The sequence below is a fragment of the Bufo bufo genome, chromosome 3 (genome assembly GCF_905171765.1).
Source record: "Bufo bufo chromosome 3, aBufBuf1.1, whole genome shotgun sequence".
Lineage (NCBI taxonomy): Eukaryota > Metazoa > Chordata > Amphibia > Anura > Bufonidae > Bufo > Bufo bufo.
In genome coordinates, this window is record NC_053391.1 from 466,835,096 (window position 1) to 466,853,536 (window position 18,441).

The 18,441-nt window shown below is 41.1% G+C and overlaps 1 protein-coding gene across 1 annotated transcript in view; it reads right to left on the reverse strand.

Annotated features, from left to right (window-relative positions):
* COL4A2 (collagen type IV alpha 2 chain) overlaps window positions 1–18,441 on the reverse strand; it is a 294,339-nt gene that overhangs the window by 16,093 nt on the left and 259,805 nt on the right. The window contains exons 31-37 of the mRNA XM_040425227.1: window positions 16,041–16,202; window positions 14,208–14,378; window positions 12,747–12,890; window positions 3,670–3,792; window positions 3,369–3,550; window positions 2,249–2,312; window positions 2,084–2,158 (exon numbers count right to left, since the gene is read on the reverse strand). Coding sequence (XP_040281161.1) covers window positions 2,084–2,158; window positions 2,249–2,312; window positions 3,369–3,550; window positions 3,670–3,792; window positions 12,747–12,890; window positions 14,208–14,378; window positions 16,041–16,202 — 921 coding nt within the window. The remainder of the gene's footprint in view (window positions 1–2,083; window positions 2,159–2,248; window positions 2,313–3,368; window positions 3,551–3,669; window positions 3,793–12,746; window positions 12,891–14,207; window positions 14,379–16,040; window positions 16,203–18,441) is intronic.

The window sequence follows — 18,441 nt, forward strand, 5'->3', positions numbered from 1 at the left end:
GGCAATACCATATTTGTATAGTTTTTCTTGTGTTTTAACACTGAAAAAAAATGCACTGTAACTTCGGAAAATAATTAATTTTTTTCATCACCATATTCTGACACACATTAACTTTATATATTTACATCTACGGAGCTGTGTGAGGGCTCATTTTTGCGGGATGATCTGTAGTTTTTATTGATACCAGGTGTGTATGACTTTTTGATCACTTTTTATAAAAAAAATTGTAGGAGGTGAAGTGATGAAAAACTGTGAATCAGCCATATTGTGTTTCTATGTATGGTATAATTTTTTTTTTTATATTTTAATAGTAGGGGCATTTTCAGACATGGCAATGCCTATTATGTTTATTTTTTTATTATTTTTATTTTGGAGAAAGGAGGGTGATTTACATTTTTATAAATTTTTTCATATTTTTCAAAAAACTTTTTTTTTACTTTTTTTAGGCTCACAAGTGGAACCCAACATGCAATCATTAGATTCCAATTTGTATAATGTAATGAGATTGTATCCATTACATTATACAAAGATCGGTATATTCCAATACAGTGCTGCCATATGCAGGTCTGAATTGGACTATACCAGTAATAATCCTAGAAGCCTAGTACAGGCTCTGGCTTATTACGATCTCAGCCAGGGGGAGGCGTTCCTACTCAGGAAGTGTGCACTTCTGGGTTTTTGGCCAGCAGATGCTGTGATCAAATGGGTTAAATGTCTGAGATCACAGACATTAGCCTCCGGTCACCATCTTTAAAGACGCTACATCCACAGTACATGTATGGCAGATGTTGGAAAGGGACTAATAAATTAGCAAAACATTTTTACATTCTGCAGATTGATATGACAAAATATATATAAAAGTGAAAGGGTTTGAAGTCTTTCTGAATGCAATATATATATACAAATACTACAGAGATAGTCTCATCATTTGTTAGGAACGTGCATGATCAGGAAATATCCTATTCCATAGATTTTATGCAGAAAATGTGCTTATGTCTTAAAGGGGTTTTCTGAGATTACTATGGTTTTAACAGATATGCTCATGTCATGTACATATTCCCCATGATTTTTTCAATATGAATTCTCCTGACCCCTTTTCATGTCATCATTTTGGTTTGTATGTATCCCTTATGTTGCACTTCCTTTTGCTGTATCCAAGTAAACCCATGATGTAAACCCTTCTACTTTCTCTGCCACAGCTCCAGCACAGCCCCAACAAGTCAGGGGTGTAACTATAGAGGGTGCAGAGGTATCAGTTGCATTTTGGCCAAATGACTCCTATTTCACTCAGAAGTATTATAAAGGGAGAATGATGGTTGCTAAAAATGATTGTGTACAACATTAACTTTCACTCCCCGGACAGCCACTGAAGATTTGGTCAGATGTTCTGATATAATCTCACATAATGTTATATTACTATTACTATATCAGGTGCATATTAAACTATGAACAGGGCTTATTCTAAACATTATTTATTTTATGCACTTATATAGCACTACTATATTCCGCAGCGCTTTGCAGACATTACCAGTGGGGCTCACAATCTAAGTTCCCTATCAGTAAGTCTTTAGAATGTGGGAGGAAACCCACCCAAACACAGGGAGAACATACAAATGCAGATATTGTCATTGGTCAGATTTGAACCTAGGACCCCAACGCTACAAGGCACCATTGCTAACCACTTAGCCCCTGTGCTGTCCATGTTTTTTGATTTGTTAGTAAAGTTTGACAGGGTAACAGAAGGTTAAGACAGTGCAGCACTATCCATTGTAGTGTACATTTTTGAGCGGTTTGAGCTAAGAAAACATTTTCTTTACTATTTCCGTAGGATCCATCTGCACCACTTTAAAGTCTTCAGTCTCTGGTATTAAAACCATGTGCTAGTGTCTATGTCCTAGTAAAGGTGCAGGCTCCAGTCTTTATTCACAATGCTGCTCTATAATATCCTGTACCTTAACTATGCTCATATCTGCATAAAACCAATCCTTGTATTTAATTAGGATATTGGAACATTTAAATTTTTGAAACATTAATGTGTAAAAAATTTATATAACTATATACTATTTCTCTTAAGAGTATGTACCTGGAAACCCACTGTTTCCTTTCAGACCCTTGAATCCTCTCTCTCCAGGCATGTCTATGGTGTCTCCAATTTGTCCTGTGATTTATAAAGCAGGAATAACTTATACATTATACACTTGATTTATTTTTCTGGAAATAACATTAAAATCATCTAGACAGAGCTTACCTGTATCTCCAAAACTACCTCTTTCACCTGGAAGGCCAAAAATACCAGGCATTCCCTTCGAACCCTGTGTGTGCAAACAGGTAATGACAGTGTTTGTAGCATATTCAAGCCTTATTAACCAGCTTCTGTAGAACCCCATATTAAAATGTTGAGGTGACCTTAAAGGCAATGTACACCTTTGGGGGCAATTTGTTTTTATTTTTGCGTTGTACACATTATGAGCTCATTGGTCATTGGTCTTTATTGAAAATATGGCGTCCTTTTTGCTGTGCATTGCATGTTCTAGTAGCACCATTTGGATTTTCTGTCTTTTCCATCAGACCAGGAGCAGACGGACTCCTTATCTCCCCTCTCTGCCCTTATAAACACCAATTATAGCTCAGTTCTTATTTTACTTATAAGAATGTGGCTTAAATAAGTGTTAATGACCTCTCAGTAGTTTAGAGTTAAGGTTTATTAGATGAACGGCACAAAGTGAAAGTACCAGTCACACAGCTAGAAAAACAGTTAACCCTTTGTGACATAACAGCTCAATATTTTTAATAAAGGTCAATTAAAAAAATATATTTTTAGACAAAAATAAGTAAACATGCAATCATTAAAAAATTGCCTCCGAAGGTGGACATAGCTTTATACCATTTTTGTATGAATAGTATACAAAAGTAATATCAGGTTCAGGGGCAGACTGGGAACTTAAAGTGGCCCTGGAAAAAATACTAAAAGTGGCCCCGTTTTGTAGTTGGGTCCAAGTGGATGGAAGGCAGGGCCTGCAATACCATATTGTGACACATTATACTACCCCAACAGAGCCAAATACCACAGTCCATCACAAAATACTGCCAGCAGCACAAAATACAGCCCCAAAAACTTCCACTAGGCGGCCCCTTGGGCATCGGCCCACCTGGAAAATTCCCTGTAAGATCTGTGGCCAATCAGCCCCTGATCAGGTTTAATTCAGTTGCTCTTGAATACTCAGTCCTATTATAGTATTAACAATATAGTATTAATAATAGCTCATACTGCTTATATGCACCAAATTAATTTTAATTCAAGGATAGTGATGCCTACCACTTTTGTTTCCTGTTAAATTTTTACACACTTGCCAATGAAATAGACTTACTCTGGGACCAGTAAATCCTGGAAATCCACGAATGCCTGGTGGCCCAACCTGGCCTGGAACTCCTGGAAATCCAGGGTGCCCAAATACTCCAATTTCTCCTTTTTCACCTTGCTCATAGTTGGGCATTCCAGGTAAACCGGGCTGTCCAGGTTGTCCTGGATGACCTGGCATACCTTTAGATCCTAAAGTATGACACATACTTATTAAATTAATTTTCCAGGTTATATCACTGAAGTAAATAATATTTATATAGTGATGCAAAATAATATAATATTGTTTATATCATTTTTATTATTCTTACCTTTAAACCCTTCAAATCCTTTAAATCCTGAATTACCAAAATCTCCTTTCTCTCCCTTCATTTCCATTAATATTGGCATTATGTCAGGTTTAGGTCCTGGTGGGCCAGTTTCTCCGCGATTGCCTACAGGTTTACAATCAGAATAAACATGTAATTTCTTTAGTCAGTGTGCACTCAGGCTATGTTTTGAGGTATTTAACTGCTCTAAGAATCCCTTCTAAGAAGCTGTTTCGTAGGAGAAAAAGAAAATCATGTATAAAGCTGCAATAAAAAATCATGAAAATGTAGGCAAATGTTTGAAGAGATGTAAGTTCAACAATTTTCATGCATGGACTATGCTGTTCGAAACATCTAAAAACTCATTCATGAGATACTTTCTGAGGCATGAAAGCAGCATCATAATCAGACCTAAGGAACAGGCAAAATTTATAGGAGAGTCAATTTACACTAATAAATTTCCAGATAAAGAAAAATGTATTTTCTTTTAAAATATATTTTTACTGAAATTCTTCCAACATACAAAATTCAGAACAAATATTTTTCAAAGGCAAGATCAGAGTAATCTAGTAGAGTGCATTTGGAAAGTCTTCAAACCCTTTCACTTTTTTCACCTTTTGTTATGTTTGTTATGTTGCGGCCCTGTGCTAAAATAGAAAAAAGTTCTGATTTTTGCCATCATTCTGCACTCAATACCTCATAATGAGAATGTGAAAACAGAGTATTCAAAATCTTTGCTAATTTATTTTAAAGTAAAAACTAAAATATTGCATTTACTTAAGTATTCAGACCCTATACTCAGTACTTAGTTGAAGCTTCTTTGGCAGCAATTACAGCCTCCAGTCTTCTTGAGTATGATGCCACAAGATTTGCACATCTGGATTTGGGGATTTTCTGCCATTCTTCTCTGTCAGATTTGATAGGGACCGTCAGTAGACAGCCATTTTCAGGTCTGTCCAGAGATATTCGATTGGGTTCAAATCAAAGCTCTGGCTGGGCCACTGAAGGACATTCAAAGAGTTGTTGCTAAGTCACTCCTGTGTTGTCTTGGTTGTGAGTTCAGGGTTATTGTCTTTTTGAAAGGTAAATTTTCAGCCCAGAGCACTCTGGATCAGGTTTTCATTAAGAATTATTCTGTACTGTGCTCCTTTCAGCTTTTCCTCAACTCTCAATCTCCCTGTCCCAGCCACTGAGAAACACCCCACAGCATGAGGCTGCCACCACCATGCTTTACTGTATTGATGGTATTGGGCAGTGCCTGGTGTCCTCTAAACGTAACGCTTAGAGGCCAAAATGTTCAGTGTTGGTTTTATCAGAACAGAGAAACTTGTTTCTCACTGTCTAAGCGTTCTTTAGGTACTTTTTGCAAACTTTTATGTGTTTTTTTTTACTGGGGAAAGGCTTCTTTCTGGCTGCTGTGCCAAAAAGTCTAGATTGGTAAATTTGCAATGATGGTTAACCTTCTGGAAAATTCTCCTATCTGCACGCAGTATCTTTCGCGCTCAACCATTGGGTGTCACTGCCAGTTCTGTGACAAGGTCTGACAGACGTTCTTCTCTACCTCTTGTATGACGTTCTTTGTTTTGGTTTCACTTTGTCATCTCCTTTCCTTCTGCCAGGTGTCACTTATTTAGACTAATTGTCTTCCTTTATATTCCCTCCCATACTGCCTCACTTTGCGGTTTATACTACTTCCTGGATGAAGTGTTCACTGCTGGAGGCTGCTGCTGCTGTTTTCTCAGATAAGTCTTTTCCTTTATTGTGTTTCCTTGCTGGCTTGATTCTAGGTGACCCTGACTCCGTCCGTATTAAGTGCAGGGAGCCGGTGGTCGTGTCCCCTCACTATTATAGGGTTTTCATGTGTCACACAGTCTTAGGTACGTGGGCATGCAATCGTCTACCATTGAGACCCTTGAATGTGCTTAGCAGTAAGGGAGAGCTCTTAGGGTTTTAAAGGGTGCACCTATATGCGCCTTAGTTTGGGATCAAGCCAGTCGGTCGTTTATTTATAAGTTCCAGCTATCTGCAACTTCACCCGTGACATTATAAACCGCCAAAACCGTCTTAAGCATGGATCCGGTTTCAGCCTTGATTGACCGCATGCGATGTCTTTCGCTGGAGGTAGCAGATCTCCGTAAAACTGTGTCTCAGTTTCAGGTGACCGGTTTTGCTGGTGTTCATGGAGTTTGTTCTGAGCCTAAGATCTCGCTTCCGGATACGTTCTCCAGGGGTAGTGAGAATTTTGTTTGCTTTAGAGAGGCTTGCAAACTCCATTTTCGCCTACTTCCCCATTTCGCTGGTGATGAGGAGCAGAGGGTGGGGATCATCATCTCGCTGCTCAGGGATAACGCTCAGTCTTGGTCCCTTTTGGCTGCCGGTGGGGGCACGGCCCCTCCGATTGGTGGATGAATTTTTTGCAGCCCTGGGGCAGATATATGATGACCCGGATCGTATTGCTCTGGCTGAATCTAAACGGCGTCTTTTATGCCAGGGTAAACAGTCCGCAGAGATATATTGTTCTGAATTTCGGAGATGGGCAGCTGATACTGGTTGGAATGATGCTGTACTCCGAAGTCAATTTTGCCATGGTCTTTCGGAAAGATTGAAAGATGCATTTGCTTTTCATTAGAGACCAGCGTCCTTAGAGTCTGCCATGTCTCTAGCTGTTCGTATTGACAGGCATCTTAGAGAGAGAGAGGAGACTACTCTTTCCTGTCATATTCAGCCCAAGGACAGTGGGGCTGTCTCATTCAGTGCGCAGGGGTCTCAGTCTGTCTCAATCCCCTCTGAGGAGGAGGCCATGCAGCTGGGTTTGCTTGCCTCTGATAGTAGAGAATTCAGCTCTCAGAGGAGGGTTTGTTTCTGTTGTGGGGGTATAAATCATTTGGCTAATGTTTGCCCCTCTAGGAGATTCATGGAGTTTTCTTAGGGTAATAAAAAAAAAAAAGAATAAAAGAAACCCTCTAAAAACTTTCAATCAGCTACTATTGGCAAGGTTGATGAGGAAATTGAAGGTTTGCTTGTAGTTCCCGTTTTCTCCTACCTGCCAGGGTGGCGCTAGACAGCAAGAACATTGTTTGTGAGATTTTTGTAGATAGTGGAGCAGCTGTCAATCTCATTGATAATCAATTTGCAACAACTCATGGTTTCCAGGTGAGCACTTTGGAAAAGGATATACCTGTTTTTGCTATCGATTCTGCTCCACTTTCTCAAAGATCGTTAAAGGGCATAGTTCACAATATCCGTTTGACTGTGGGTGACGCTCATGTTGAGGATATGTCATGTTTCGTCTTAAGCGGATTACCTACTCCTCTAGTGTTGGGGCTACCCTGGCTCACTAAACATAACCCCACCATTGATTGGCAAGCAAGGCAAATAAATGGTTGGAGTGAGTTTTGCAGAGAGAATTGCCTCACGGCGTCTCTTTCAGAGGTTTCTACCAAGACTGTGCCATCTTTTCTCTCTGAATTTTCTGATGTGTTTTCCGAGAGTGGTCTCCAGGAGTTGCCCCCTCACCGGGAGTACGACTGCCCTATTAATCTCATCCCAGGCGCCAAGCTGCCAAAATCACGATTATACAATCTCTCCCAACCTGAAAGAGTCGCTATGCGTACTTATATCTCTGAGAGCCTGAGAAAGGGACACATTCGACCCTCGAAGTCACCTGTTGCCGCTGTTTTTTTTTTGTTAAGAAAAAAGATGCTTCTTAAAGACCTTGTCTGGATTTCAGGGAGCTTAACCGTATCACAATTCGTGACCCATATCCGCTTCCTCTGATCCTGGACCTGCTTAACCAGATTGTTGGGGCTAAAGTTTTTTCTAAGTTGGATTTAAGAGGGGCATACAACTTAGTCAGGGTCAGGGAAGGGGACGAATGGAAGACGGCCTTCAATACCCCTGAGGGTCATTTCGAGAATTTGGTTATTCCCTTTGGTTTGATGAATGCTCTGGCCGTCTTCCAACATTTTGTGAACAGCATTTTTTATCATTTAATGTGGAAATTTGTACTGGTGTATATAGATGACATTTAGATTTTTTCTCCTGATTTCAAAACTCATCGGGACCACCTATGTCAGGTCTTGCTGATTCTGCGGGAGAATAAATTGTACGCTAAACTGGAAAAATGTGTGTTTGCAGTTACAGAGATTCAATTTCTTGGTTTTCTTCTCTCCGCTTCTGGTTTTCGGATGGACCCTGAGAAGGTCCGCGCTGTGCTTGATTGGGAGCTTCCTGAGAATCAGAAGGCGCTGATGCGGTTTTTGGGTTTTGCCAATTATTACAGAAAGTTCATTTTGAATTATTCCTCTGTTGTTAAGCCACTCACTGATATGACTAAAAAGGGGGTGGATTTTTCCTCGTGGTCGGTAGATGCGCTTAAAACCTTTTCTAGTATTAAAAAGTGTTTTGCTTCCGCTCCCATTTTGGTACAACCTGATGTCTTTCTACCTTTTATTGTTGAGGTGGATGCTTCTGAGGTGGGTGTGGGTGCGGTCTTATCTCAGGGTCCCTCTCCTGCCAAATAGCGACCGTGTGCCTTTTTCTCAAGGAAACTCTCCTCTGTTTGAAATCTCTTTTTATTATGCATAAGCAATACAAATATCAACAAGAAGCTTGTGTCACAGCACAGCGTTTATCACATCATATTACAGAGTAATGCATATCCACCACCTGTCGAGGATCCTAAGATCCGACCAGTAATAGATACTAACATTAATATTGTGAGAAACGATAAGTATCAGTCAACAATGTGGGAAAAGAGGGGGGGGGGGGGGGTTGAAGAAGGAAGGGGGAGGGAAAAAACAGCCCCAACAGCATGTCGGTCTATGATATATTTATCAGTCTTCTCAGTAAGCAGCGGATTAAGTATTGCTTTAGGTAGTATTTAAGACGCGAAATGAGCAAATCATGAGTATGTGGCAATGGTAAGAACATATAATACAGAGTGACTGGGAATTATAGCAAAGGAGGGAGTCCTGGAGCCTTGGCGGTGTCTTCCTATATAGTTGATGTAGGGGCTAGAATAAGGAACACCTCCCTACTCATCAGTCCACTGATGGGAGTCTAGAAGGCCTGCCCTGTATGTCAGCCAAGGCTGCCAGGTTTGTAGGAATCTATCACGGCAATTGTGTGTCCAGCCCACTAACTCTTCCATCTGACACATCTGGTGTACCCTAGTACGCCACATCTTAATTGTTGGAGGGTCAATTGATCTCCATTTCACTGGAATCAAAAGTTTAGCGGCCATAAGCATATGAGTGGCCAGGTCATTTTTGCTTGGACGAAAATCAGATGTAGGTACCCAGAGCAGGACCAGCTGGGCCGTGAGTTTCAGAGATTTTCCACATATCTTATTAAGAATACCCTCTAATTCTGTCCAAAAGGGTTTGATAGTTGGACAGAACCACCAGATGTGGGATAGGGAACCGGTAGTCGTTCCACATCTCCAGCAAAGGTCATTAGGTGTTAGGTTGATCCTGTATAGATATTCAGGCGTTCTGTACCAGCGTAAAGCAATCTTAACTGAGTTCTCCTGTACTTTTATACACTTGGAGAAGCCATGCGAAGATTTCTGGATCCATTTGCTGTCAGTTTCATTAAAATCTAGGTGCAATTCCTTCCCCCACTCAGCTATCCAGGGCGGAGTGACAGAGTCCCTAGCGCTTAGGAAACTCTCCTCTGCAGAGAGAAATTACAATGTGGGAGATAGGGAGTTGTTGGCCATCAAATTAGCTTTTGAGGAATGGCGCCATTGGTTAGAAGGAGCCAGACACCCTATTACCGTGTTTACAGACCATAAGAATCTGGCCTACTCGGCCAAGCATCTGAACCCGAGACAGGCCAGATGGTCTTTGTTCTTTTCTATGTTTAATTTTGTTGTTACGTTCCACCCTGGGGTTAAAAATGTGAAGGCAGAAGCCCTGTCACGTTGTTTTCCGGGAGGGGGGAACCTTGAAGACCCAGGTCCCATTTTGGCTGATGGGGTGGTCGTCTCTGCTCTTTATCCTGATTTGGAGGCAGAGGTTCAGGCAGCCCAGGCAGAGGCTCCTGATCTTTGTCCTCCTGGGAGGTTGTTTGTGCCTCTCGCTTTACGACATAAGGTTTTTAGGGAGCACCACGATACTGTCCTTGCTGGGCACCCAGGGAGTAGAGCCACAGTGGATCTCATTGCTCAGAGATTCTGGTGGCCGGCTCTTCGTAAGACGGTTGAGGGTTTTGTGGCAGCCTGCGAGACCTGTGCTCGTGCCAAGGTCCCTCATTCACGGCCATCGGGTTCTCTCCTCCCGTTACCCATTCCTTTCCGTCCTTGGACGCATCTGTCCATGGACTTCATTACGGACCTGCCTCGTTCCTCGGGGAAGACTGTGATTCTGGTGGTAGTGGACCGTTTTAGCAAAATGGCGCATTTCATTCCCTTTCCTGGGTTAACCAATGCTAAGACGCTGGCGCAAGCGTTTGTTGATCACATTGTTAAATTGCATGGCATTCCTTCAGACATCGTTTCTGATAGGGGCACGCAATTTGTTTCCAGATTCTGGAAGGCCTCCTGTTCTCGCTTGGGGGTTCGGTTGTCGTTCTCTTCTGCTTTTCACCCGCAGTCGAATGGTCAGACCGAACGCGTCAATCAGAATCTGGAGACATATCTGCGCTGTTTTGTGGCAGAGAATCAGGAGGATTGGTATTCTTTTTTGTCCCTTGCTGAGTTTGCTTTAAATAACCGTCGCCAGGAGTCCTCTGATAAGTCACCATTTTTGGTGCATATGGGTTTCATCCGCAGTTTGGGACATTCTCTGGAGAGGGTCTTCTGGTTTACCTGATGAGGAGAGATTTTCCTAGTTTTTGTCATTTATTTGGCAAAAGATTCAGGGTAATCTGAAGAGGATGAGTGAGAGATATAAGCGTGTGGCGGATAAGAGACGTGTGCCTGGTCCGGACCTGAATGTGGGTGATCTGGTGTGGTCGTCTACAAAGAATATCAAACTGAAGGTTCCCTCCTGGAAGTTGGATCCTAAGTTTATTGGGCCTTATAAGATCTTGTCCTTCATCAATCCCGTTGCCTTCCGTCTTGATCTTCCTCAGACTTGGAAGATCCATAATGTTTTTCACAGGTCCCTATTAAAACCTTATGTCCAACCCACTGTACCCTCCTCTTTGCCTCCTCCTCCGATTTTTGTTGATGGTAATCTTGAATTTCAGGTCTCTAGGATTGTGGATTCTCGCATTATCCGCGGTTCTCTTCAGTACCTCGTTCATTGGGAGGGTTATGGTCCTGAGGAGAGGATGTGGGTCCCAGTGGCGGACATTAAAGCCACTCATTTTATCAGGGCTTTCCAAAGGTCTCATCCTGAGAAGTTGGGCTCTGAGTGTCCGGAGTCCACCCATAGAGGGAGGGGTACTGTCACTGCCAGTTCTGTGAGAAGGTCTGACAGACGTTCTTCTCTACCTCTTGTATGACATTCTTTGTTTTGGTTTCACTTTGTCATCTCCTTTCCTTCTGCCAGGTGTCACTTATTTAAACTAATTGTCTTCCTTTATATTCCCTCCCATACTGCCTCACTTTGCGGTTTATACTACTTCCTGGATGAAGTGTTCACTGCTGGAGGCTGCTGCTGTTTGCTCAGATAAGTCTTTTCCTTTATTGTGTTTCCTTGCTGGCTTGATTCTAGGTGACCCTGACTTCGTCCGTATTAAGTGCAGGGAGCCGGTGGTCGTGTCCCCTCACTATTATAGGGTTTTCAGGTGTCACACAGTCTTAGGTACGTGGGCATGCAATCGTCTACCATTGAGACCCTTGCATGTGCTTAGCAGTCAGGGAGAGCTCTTAGGGTTTTATAGGGCTCACCTATATGCTCTTTAGTTTGGGATCAAGCCAGTCGGTCGTTTATTTATAAGTTCCAGCTATCTGCAACTTCACCTGTGACATTGGGTTCTTTGTCACTTCTCTTACCAAGGCCCTTTTCCCCTGATTACTCAGTTTGGTGGGGCAGCCAGCTCTAGGAAAAGTCCTGGTTGTTCCAAATGTCTTCTATTTAAGAATTATGGGGCCATTGTGCTCTGGGTAAATTTCAGTGAAGCAAAAATTTCTTTGTACCCTTCTCCAGATATGTGCCTTGTACAATTATATATCTGATCTCTACAGGCAGTTCTTTCATCCTCAATGCTTGTTTTTTGCTTTGATATGCAGTCAGCTGTAAGACCTTATAGAGATGGGAGGGGTGTCTTTCAAAATCATGGTCAATTTACCAAAAGTGGACTTCGATTAAGGTGTAGAAACATTTCAAAGATGATCAAGATAAATGGGAGGAAATTGGAGCCTGAATACTTATGTCCAGGAGAAGTTTTAGTTTTTCCTTTTTTTTCACTTTTTTATTATGGGGTACCGAGTGGAGATTCATAAAGGGAAAACTTATGATGCAATAGGACAGGTCTCGCCTCAGGGTAAGAATTTAACATCAGGCGAAAGATAGGACAATAAGAAAGGAAGAGAGGTAAAAGGGGGAGGGGGAACTGTATTGTGAGACTCTAGCTAAGAGACAGACTGTACCAAGGTATGGAGCAAAAAAGAAAAGAAAGGGGCAAAATAAGGTCAAGGATTCTGACAGGAGCTCCTTCATCCTTATATAGCTAGAACCATTAGGGCTCTGGTTACACTGACCAACTGTTTTGTAGCGTTGTGCCCTGTGAAAAGACCAATAGGACCAAATCCAGACCAAAAGTCGGATGAGAATATAGCTCCCAAAGGGACAACTCCTCAAGTCTAGTTAACTGGTCTACCCTATTCAACAATTGTAAAATAGAGAGGATCTCCCTACATTTTTAATATATATTGGTATTAATAGGCGGCCTTTTTGAGTTATTGAACTATGCTGCACTCCTAGTCAAAACTCTCATAACCTCCTGCATATATACTGTAATATATGAAATTAGTAAATTTTATAAATATTAACAACCAATGAAATGTAAAACATATTAGTATCTGGCGTGATAGATATTCATAATCATCTAATTATTACTTGTGCAAAGGAGATGAAAATCTAACAAGCAAAGGTGGTACAATTTAACCAGTCTTTTTTTTAACTGACCTTTTGTGCCCGGTTCTCCTGGAAGCCCTCTAACTCCTGGTACACCAGAATTGCCAGATTGCCCCTTAGGTCCACTCCATGAAGGTCTTCCTTTCTCTCCCTTCATACCTTCAAATCCTGCCATGCCAGGTGATCCCTTTGCTCCTATTTTAAATGGAATGGTAAAAAGTTCACTCTAAAGTCATAAATAACCAAATCTTTGGCGTTATTGAGAATATATCAAAAGATCACTTTAAGAGGACCTGGCACCTCTCCTGACATTAATGTTTTAATAGGTAACTGTACATTTCCCACAATATAATTCTGGAGCATCATTGCAATATGCTGTTCTTATGATGTTCCCTCTAGAAATTTACTGTGCACACACCCCTTTGTCTATAAATAGCAGAGGTACAGAATAACATGGGGAGATTTATTAAGCTACTATGCCAATTTGATTGAAGTCCTGGTTTGCGCGAATTAATAATAATGCCACCGCTGGACAAATTAAGACTGGTGTACAAAGATGATCCAAGAGAGAAAATTAGGTCACTGTTTACATAAAAGGGGTTATCCAACCCCTAAAATGCCTCCCCTACTGCCAGGCCACTCACACAGATTGTACTTACCTTGCTCCCCGGCTCCCGCGTCGCTTCTTATACCGGCACAACCGCTGCGGAATCTCCCCGTTACGTGGATGAAAATATCCAGAGATGGAGAGAGCAGCCAATAGCAGGCGGCGATGAGGATGAGCCTCCCTAGCATCGTGGGTGACGCTAGGGTGGCTTGTCCCCACCGCGGCTTGCTATTGGCTGCTCCCCCTGTCACTGGATGTTTTCATCTGTGCGACGAGGAGATGCAGTGGCGGCCGTGCGACCCTTAGAAGCGACGCGGGAGCAAGGTAAGTAGAATTAGTGTGAGGGGCCCGGGCAGTAGGAAAGGCATTTTAGGGGTTGGATAACCCCTTTAAAGGAAGGGCAATTTCATCAAGAAATTAGAAAACATTACTATCCAAACTGTAAAGTAGTGGAGCATGCTCCCACAGGAACTGGTAATGGCAGGAATTGGTAAAACACAATATACAAGGTTACTGGTAGTAATATAGAATGCTCATCGTGGGGTCATGAAGAATTTTTTTTCTGCTGCATGTCAAATTGGGTCTTTGCCATCTGGAGAGTTTTTTGGCTTCTTGTATATCAACTTGGGTTTGTAAGTATTAAACATTTGACCTTGATGAACTTAGGTCTTTTTTCAACCAACTATGTAAGTCACAAAAACGGACATGTTCTTTTTAATAATTTTATGCAGGATAGTAGATCAGGAAAATTCTGGATCTTTTCTAAGTATCTGACCAGCAACAACACAGTCTGGTAGAAAAGAATAGCATTTACTTTACTTATTTACTTTATTTATAGAGCAGGTTATTGTTCAGATGCCAAAAAGTAAAAAACTAAAATATACATTGAGCTTGATTTCATTTACCTTTCACACCAGGGTGTCCGTCCATCCCGGTCAAACCAGGAAAACCTGGATCTCCTGGTCTTCCCCTTATACCAATAAATCCTACATTTCCTGCATCTCCTGGTTGCCCTTTTATCAAGGATTGTCCAGGCTGACCACTCATACCTTCATCTCCTCTTGGTCCAGGAGATCCTAGAGAAATGTAAAAAAAAGAATTGCAATTTGTGCAAAGACAGTTTACTGCAGATATTATATGTTATAATGCCATCCTTGTTGCATTCATTTGGTTTCAGCTTCAGTTCCCAGTGCAGGCTATGCATACTTCAGAGGATACATGCCAATACAGTTTTAGTATACTTATCTAACCCCTGAAGATTTTTTTTTTAGTTTTGCTTGTGTGTGGAGAAAATACAAGTAAATCAGTCGATGAGTGGCAATTATAAGTTATGAAAACAGAACATGTAAATGCACAACTTTTGCCATATATTTTTCATTACTAACATTAGAATAAGACCATGAAAAATGCCTTTATAAGGTATGTTCTGTTTATACAAGTTATACTGCACTATATTGCTAAGAGGTCTCATGAATTAATTTCTGATTAAACGACTTAAAGGGCATCTGTCAGCAGATTTTACCTATGAAACTGGTTGACCTGTTGCATGTGCGCTTGGCAGCTGAAGGCATCTGTGTTGGTCCCATGTTCATATGTGTCCTTGCTGAGAAAAATTATGTTTTAATATATGCTAATTAGCCTCTAGGAGCAACGGGGCATTACCATTGTAGAGGGTCTCATTTACATATATTAAAACTTATTTTTTCTCAGCAATGCAGACACATATGAACATGGGACCAACACAGATGTCTTCAGCTGCCAAGTGCACATGTTACAGGTCAACCAGTGTCATAGGTACAAATCTGCTGACAGATGTCCTTTAATGGATGATAATGAGAAAGTGGGCAATATCTACACTCATTGACAAAAAAATAAAGCACCAAGTAAAGCACCAAGATGGACTTGTTGGTATCTAATCAAATGTTATATGTGTGATTGTAATGATGACATATGTAAGTTATTACAATATTAGAGCGAAAGGATTTTATTAGAGCGAAAGGAGTTTGTTTGGGAAAACTGTGCAACTAAAAGGAGGCTCTAGTACCCTGTTGGGCCGCCTCTAGCCTGGATACAAGATGAGATTTGGTTGGGCATGGAGTCATACAGGTTTTGTATGGTATCCTGTGGCACATTTGCCCACAGATGTTGCAGTTGGGCCTGTAAATCACTGGTAGGTTACTGAAGCTGGCGTCGCAGCTGGTCCCAGGACAAGTTAGTGTGCAACTCTTGCTGTGTGTGTGGATGAGCATTATTCTGCTAAAAAATGCCAGTTGGAAGACTAGCCACAACATCAACATTTCTATCTGGGTGAGGTAGTTTTTGGCAATTAGTGTACTTGCCCGGTTTATTGACTTCTATGAACAAATTTACTCTTTTTCCTTTACCAGGAACAGCTCTGATACCTGATTCTACCTAGAGGAGCCTGACCTTCCATGCTTTGAGTGGGAAACAGCATTTCACTTGAAAACCCTACAACAGATTATCTCATGCAATCTTGGTCTTCCAATTAAATAAGACCCCTGACACAAATGATCTACCTGTTCAAGTATACATGTATAAATAAGCACACTGACTTAAATCAGCTATAAATGAAGCTATATTGGTGATCAAACCAAGGCCCAGGAAAACCGAACTCTGCTGCTCATTGTACCATTCCATCTTGCTCCTCCAATCACAGAAGAGGATCTTACTGAAAAGTCTTGTTATTCATAAAATATAAAAGGTAAAAGTATTCTCACCAGGAAGTCCAGACGATCCGACTGTTCCTGGGGTTCCTTGTTTTCCTGGCATTCCTGGAAATCCACCATTACCTGATAGTCCTGGCAAGCCTGGAGCACCCGAAATTCCAGGATCACCTTGAATGCCTTTTTGTCCTGGAACTCCAGATATACCATCGATGCCTAAGGGACAACAGTATGGTAACCCATATGGGTATGAGAAATGTGTAATATAATTAGCACATTAACACACATTACCTACACATGAAATGTTCTATCAAGTAAACTTAATTTGATTCATATCTTCAGTTTGAGGTTTTAGTCTTAATTAGTAACCTGGCATCACAATGGTACCTTAGATTACATTACTGATGCATCTCAATAAATTAGAATATCATGAGAAAGTTAATTTATTTCAGTAACTTAATTAAAAAAAGTGAAACTCATATATTATACAGATTCATTACAAACAGTGTGATCTATATCAAGCGTTTATTTATTTTCATGTTGATGTAATTATTTAAAACAAATAAACACACCTTAAATTACATTGCATGGAAACCATTCCTGATAAAATATATACTGTACAATGATATACAGGTATAATAATATAATATTTATAATATAATGATAAATAATATAAAATGCATAATGAATGGTCTTCCTACAGACGTAGCAAGAATCAGATTACAACCTGCGACATTCTATTTGAACATCAGTACATCATACAGTCCTTAGTGACAAACACGCATCGGGGCATTTACAGTCAGGTCCATAAATATTGGGACATCGACACAATTCTAACATTTTTGGCTCTATACACCACCACAAAATATTTGAAATGAAACAAACAAGATGTGCTTTAACTGCAGACTGTCAGCTTTACATCCAAATCAGGTGAACGGTGTAGGAATTACAACAGTTTGCATATGTGCCTCCCACTTGTTAAGGGACCAAAAGTAATGGGACAATTGGCTTCTCGGCTGTTCCATGGCCAGGTGTGTGTTATTCCCTCATTATCCCTATTACAATGAGCAGATAAAAGGTCCAGAGTTCATTTCAAGTGTGCGATTTGCATTTGGAATCTGTTGCTGTCCACTCTCAAGATGAGATCCAAAGAGCTGTCACTATCAGTGAAGTAAGCCATCATTAGGCTGAAAAAACAAAACAAACCAATCAGAGAGATAGCAAAAACATTAGGCGTGGCCAAAACAACTGTTTGGAACATTCTTAAAAAGAATGAACGCACCAGTGAGCTCAGCAACACCAAAAGACCTGGAAGACCACGGAAAACAACTGTGGTGGATGACCACAGAATTCTTTCCCTGGTAAAGAAAACACCCTTCACAACAGTTGGCCAGATCAAGAACACTCTCCAGGAGGTAGGTGTATGTGTGTCAAAGTCAACAATCAAGAGAAGACTTCACCAGAGTGAATACAGAGGGTTCACCACAAGATGTAAACTATTGGTGAGTCTCAAACACAGGAAGGCCAGATTAGAGTTTGCCAACAAACAACATTTAGAAAAAAAAAGCCTTCACAGTTCTGGAACAACATCCTATGGACAGATGAGACCAAGATCAACTTGTACCAGAGTGATGGGAAGAGAAGAGTATGGAGAAGGAAAGGAACTGCTCATGGTCCTAAGCATACCACCTCATCAGTGAAGCATGGTGGAGGTAGTGTCATGGCGTGGGCATGTATGACTGCCAATGGAACTGGTTCTCTTGTATTTATTGATGATGTGACTGCTGACAAAAGCAGCAGGATGAATTCTGAAGTGTTTTGGGCAATTTTATCAGCCAAATGCTTCAGAAATCATTGGACAGCGCTTCACAGTGCAGATGGACAATGACCCAACGCATACTGCAAAAGCAACCAAAGAGTTTTTTAAGAGAAAGAAGTGGAATGTTATGCAATTGCCAAGTCAATCACCTGACCTCAATCCGATTGAGCATGCATTTCACTTGCTGAAGACAAGACTGAAGGGAAAATGCCCCAAGAACAAGCAGGAACTGAAGACAGTTGCAGTAGAGGCCTGGCAGAGCATCACCAGGGATGAAACCCAGCGTCTGGGGATGTCTATGCGTTCCAGACTTCAGGCCATAACTGACTGCAAAGGATTTGCAACTAAGTATTAAAAAGTGAAAGTTTGATTTATGATTATTATTCTGCCCCAATACTTTTGGTCCCTTAACAAGTGGGAGGCACATATGCAAACTGTTGTAATTCCTACACCGTTCACCTGATTTGGATGTAAATACCCTCACATTAAAGCTGACAGTCCGCAGTTAAAGCACATCTTGTTAGTTTCATTTCAAATCCATTGTGGTGGTGTACAGGGAGTGCAGAATTATTAGGCAAGTTGTATTTTTGAGGATTAATTTTATTATTGAACAACAACCATGTTCTCAATGAACCC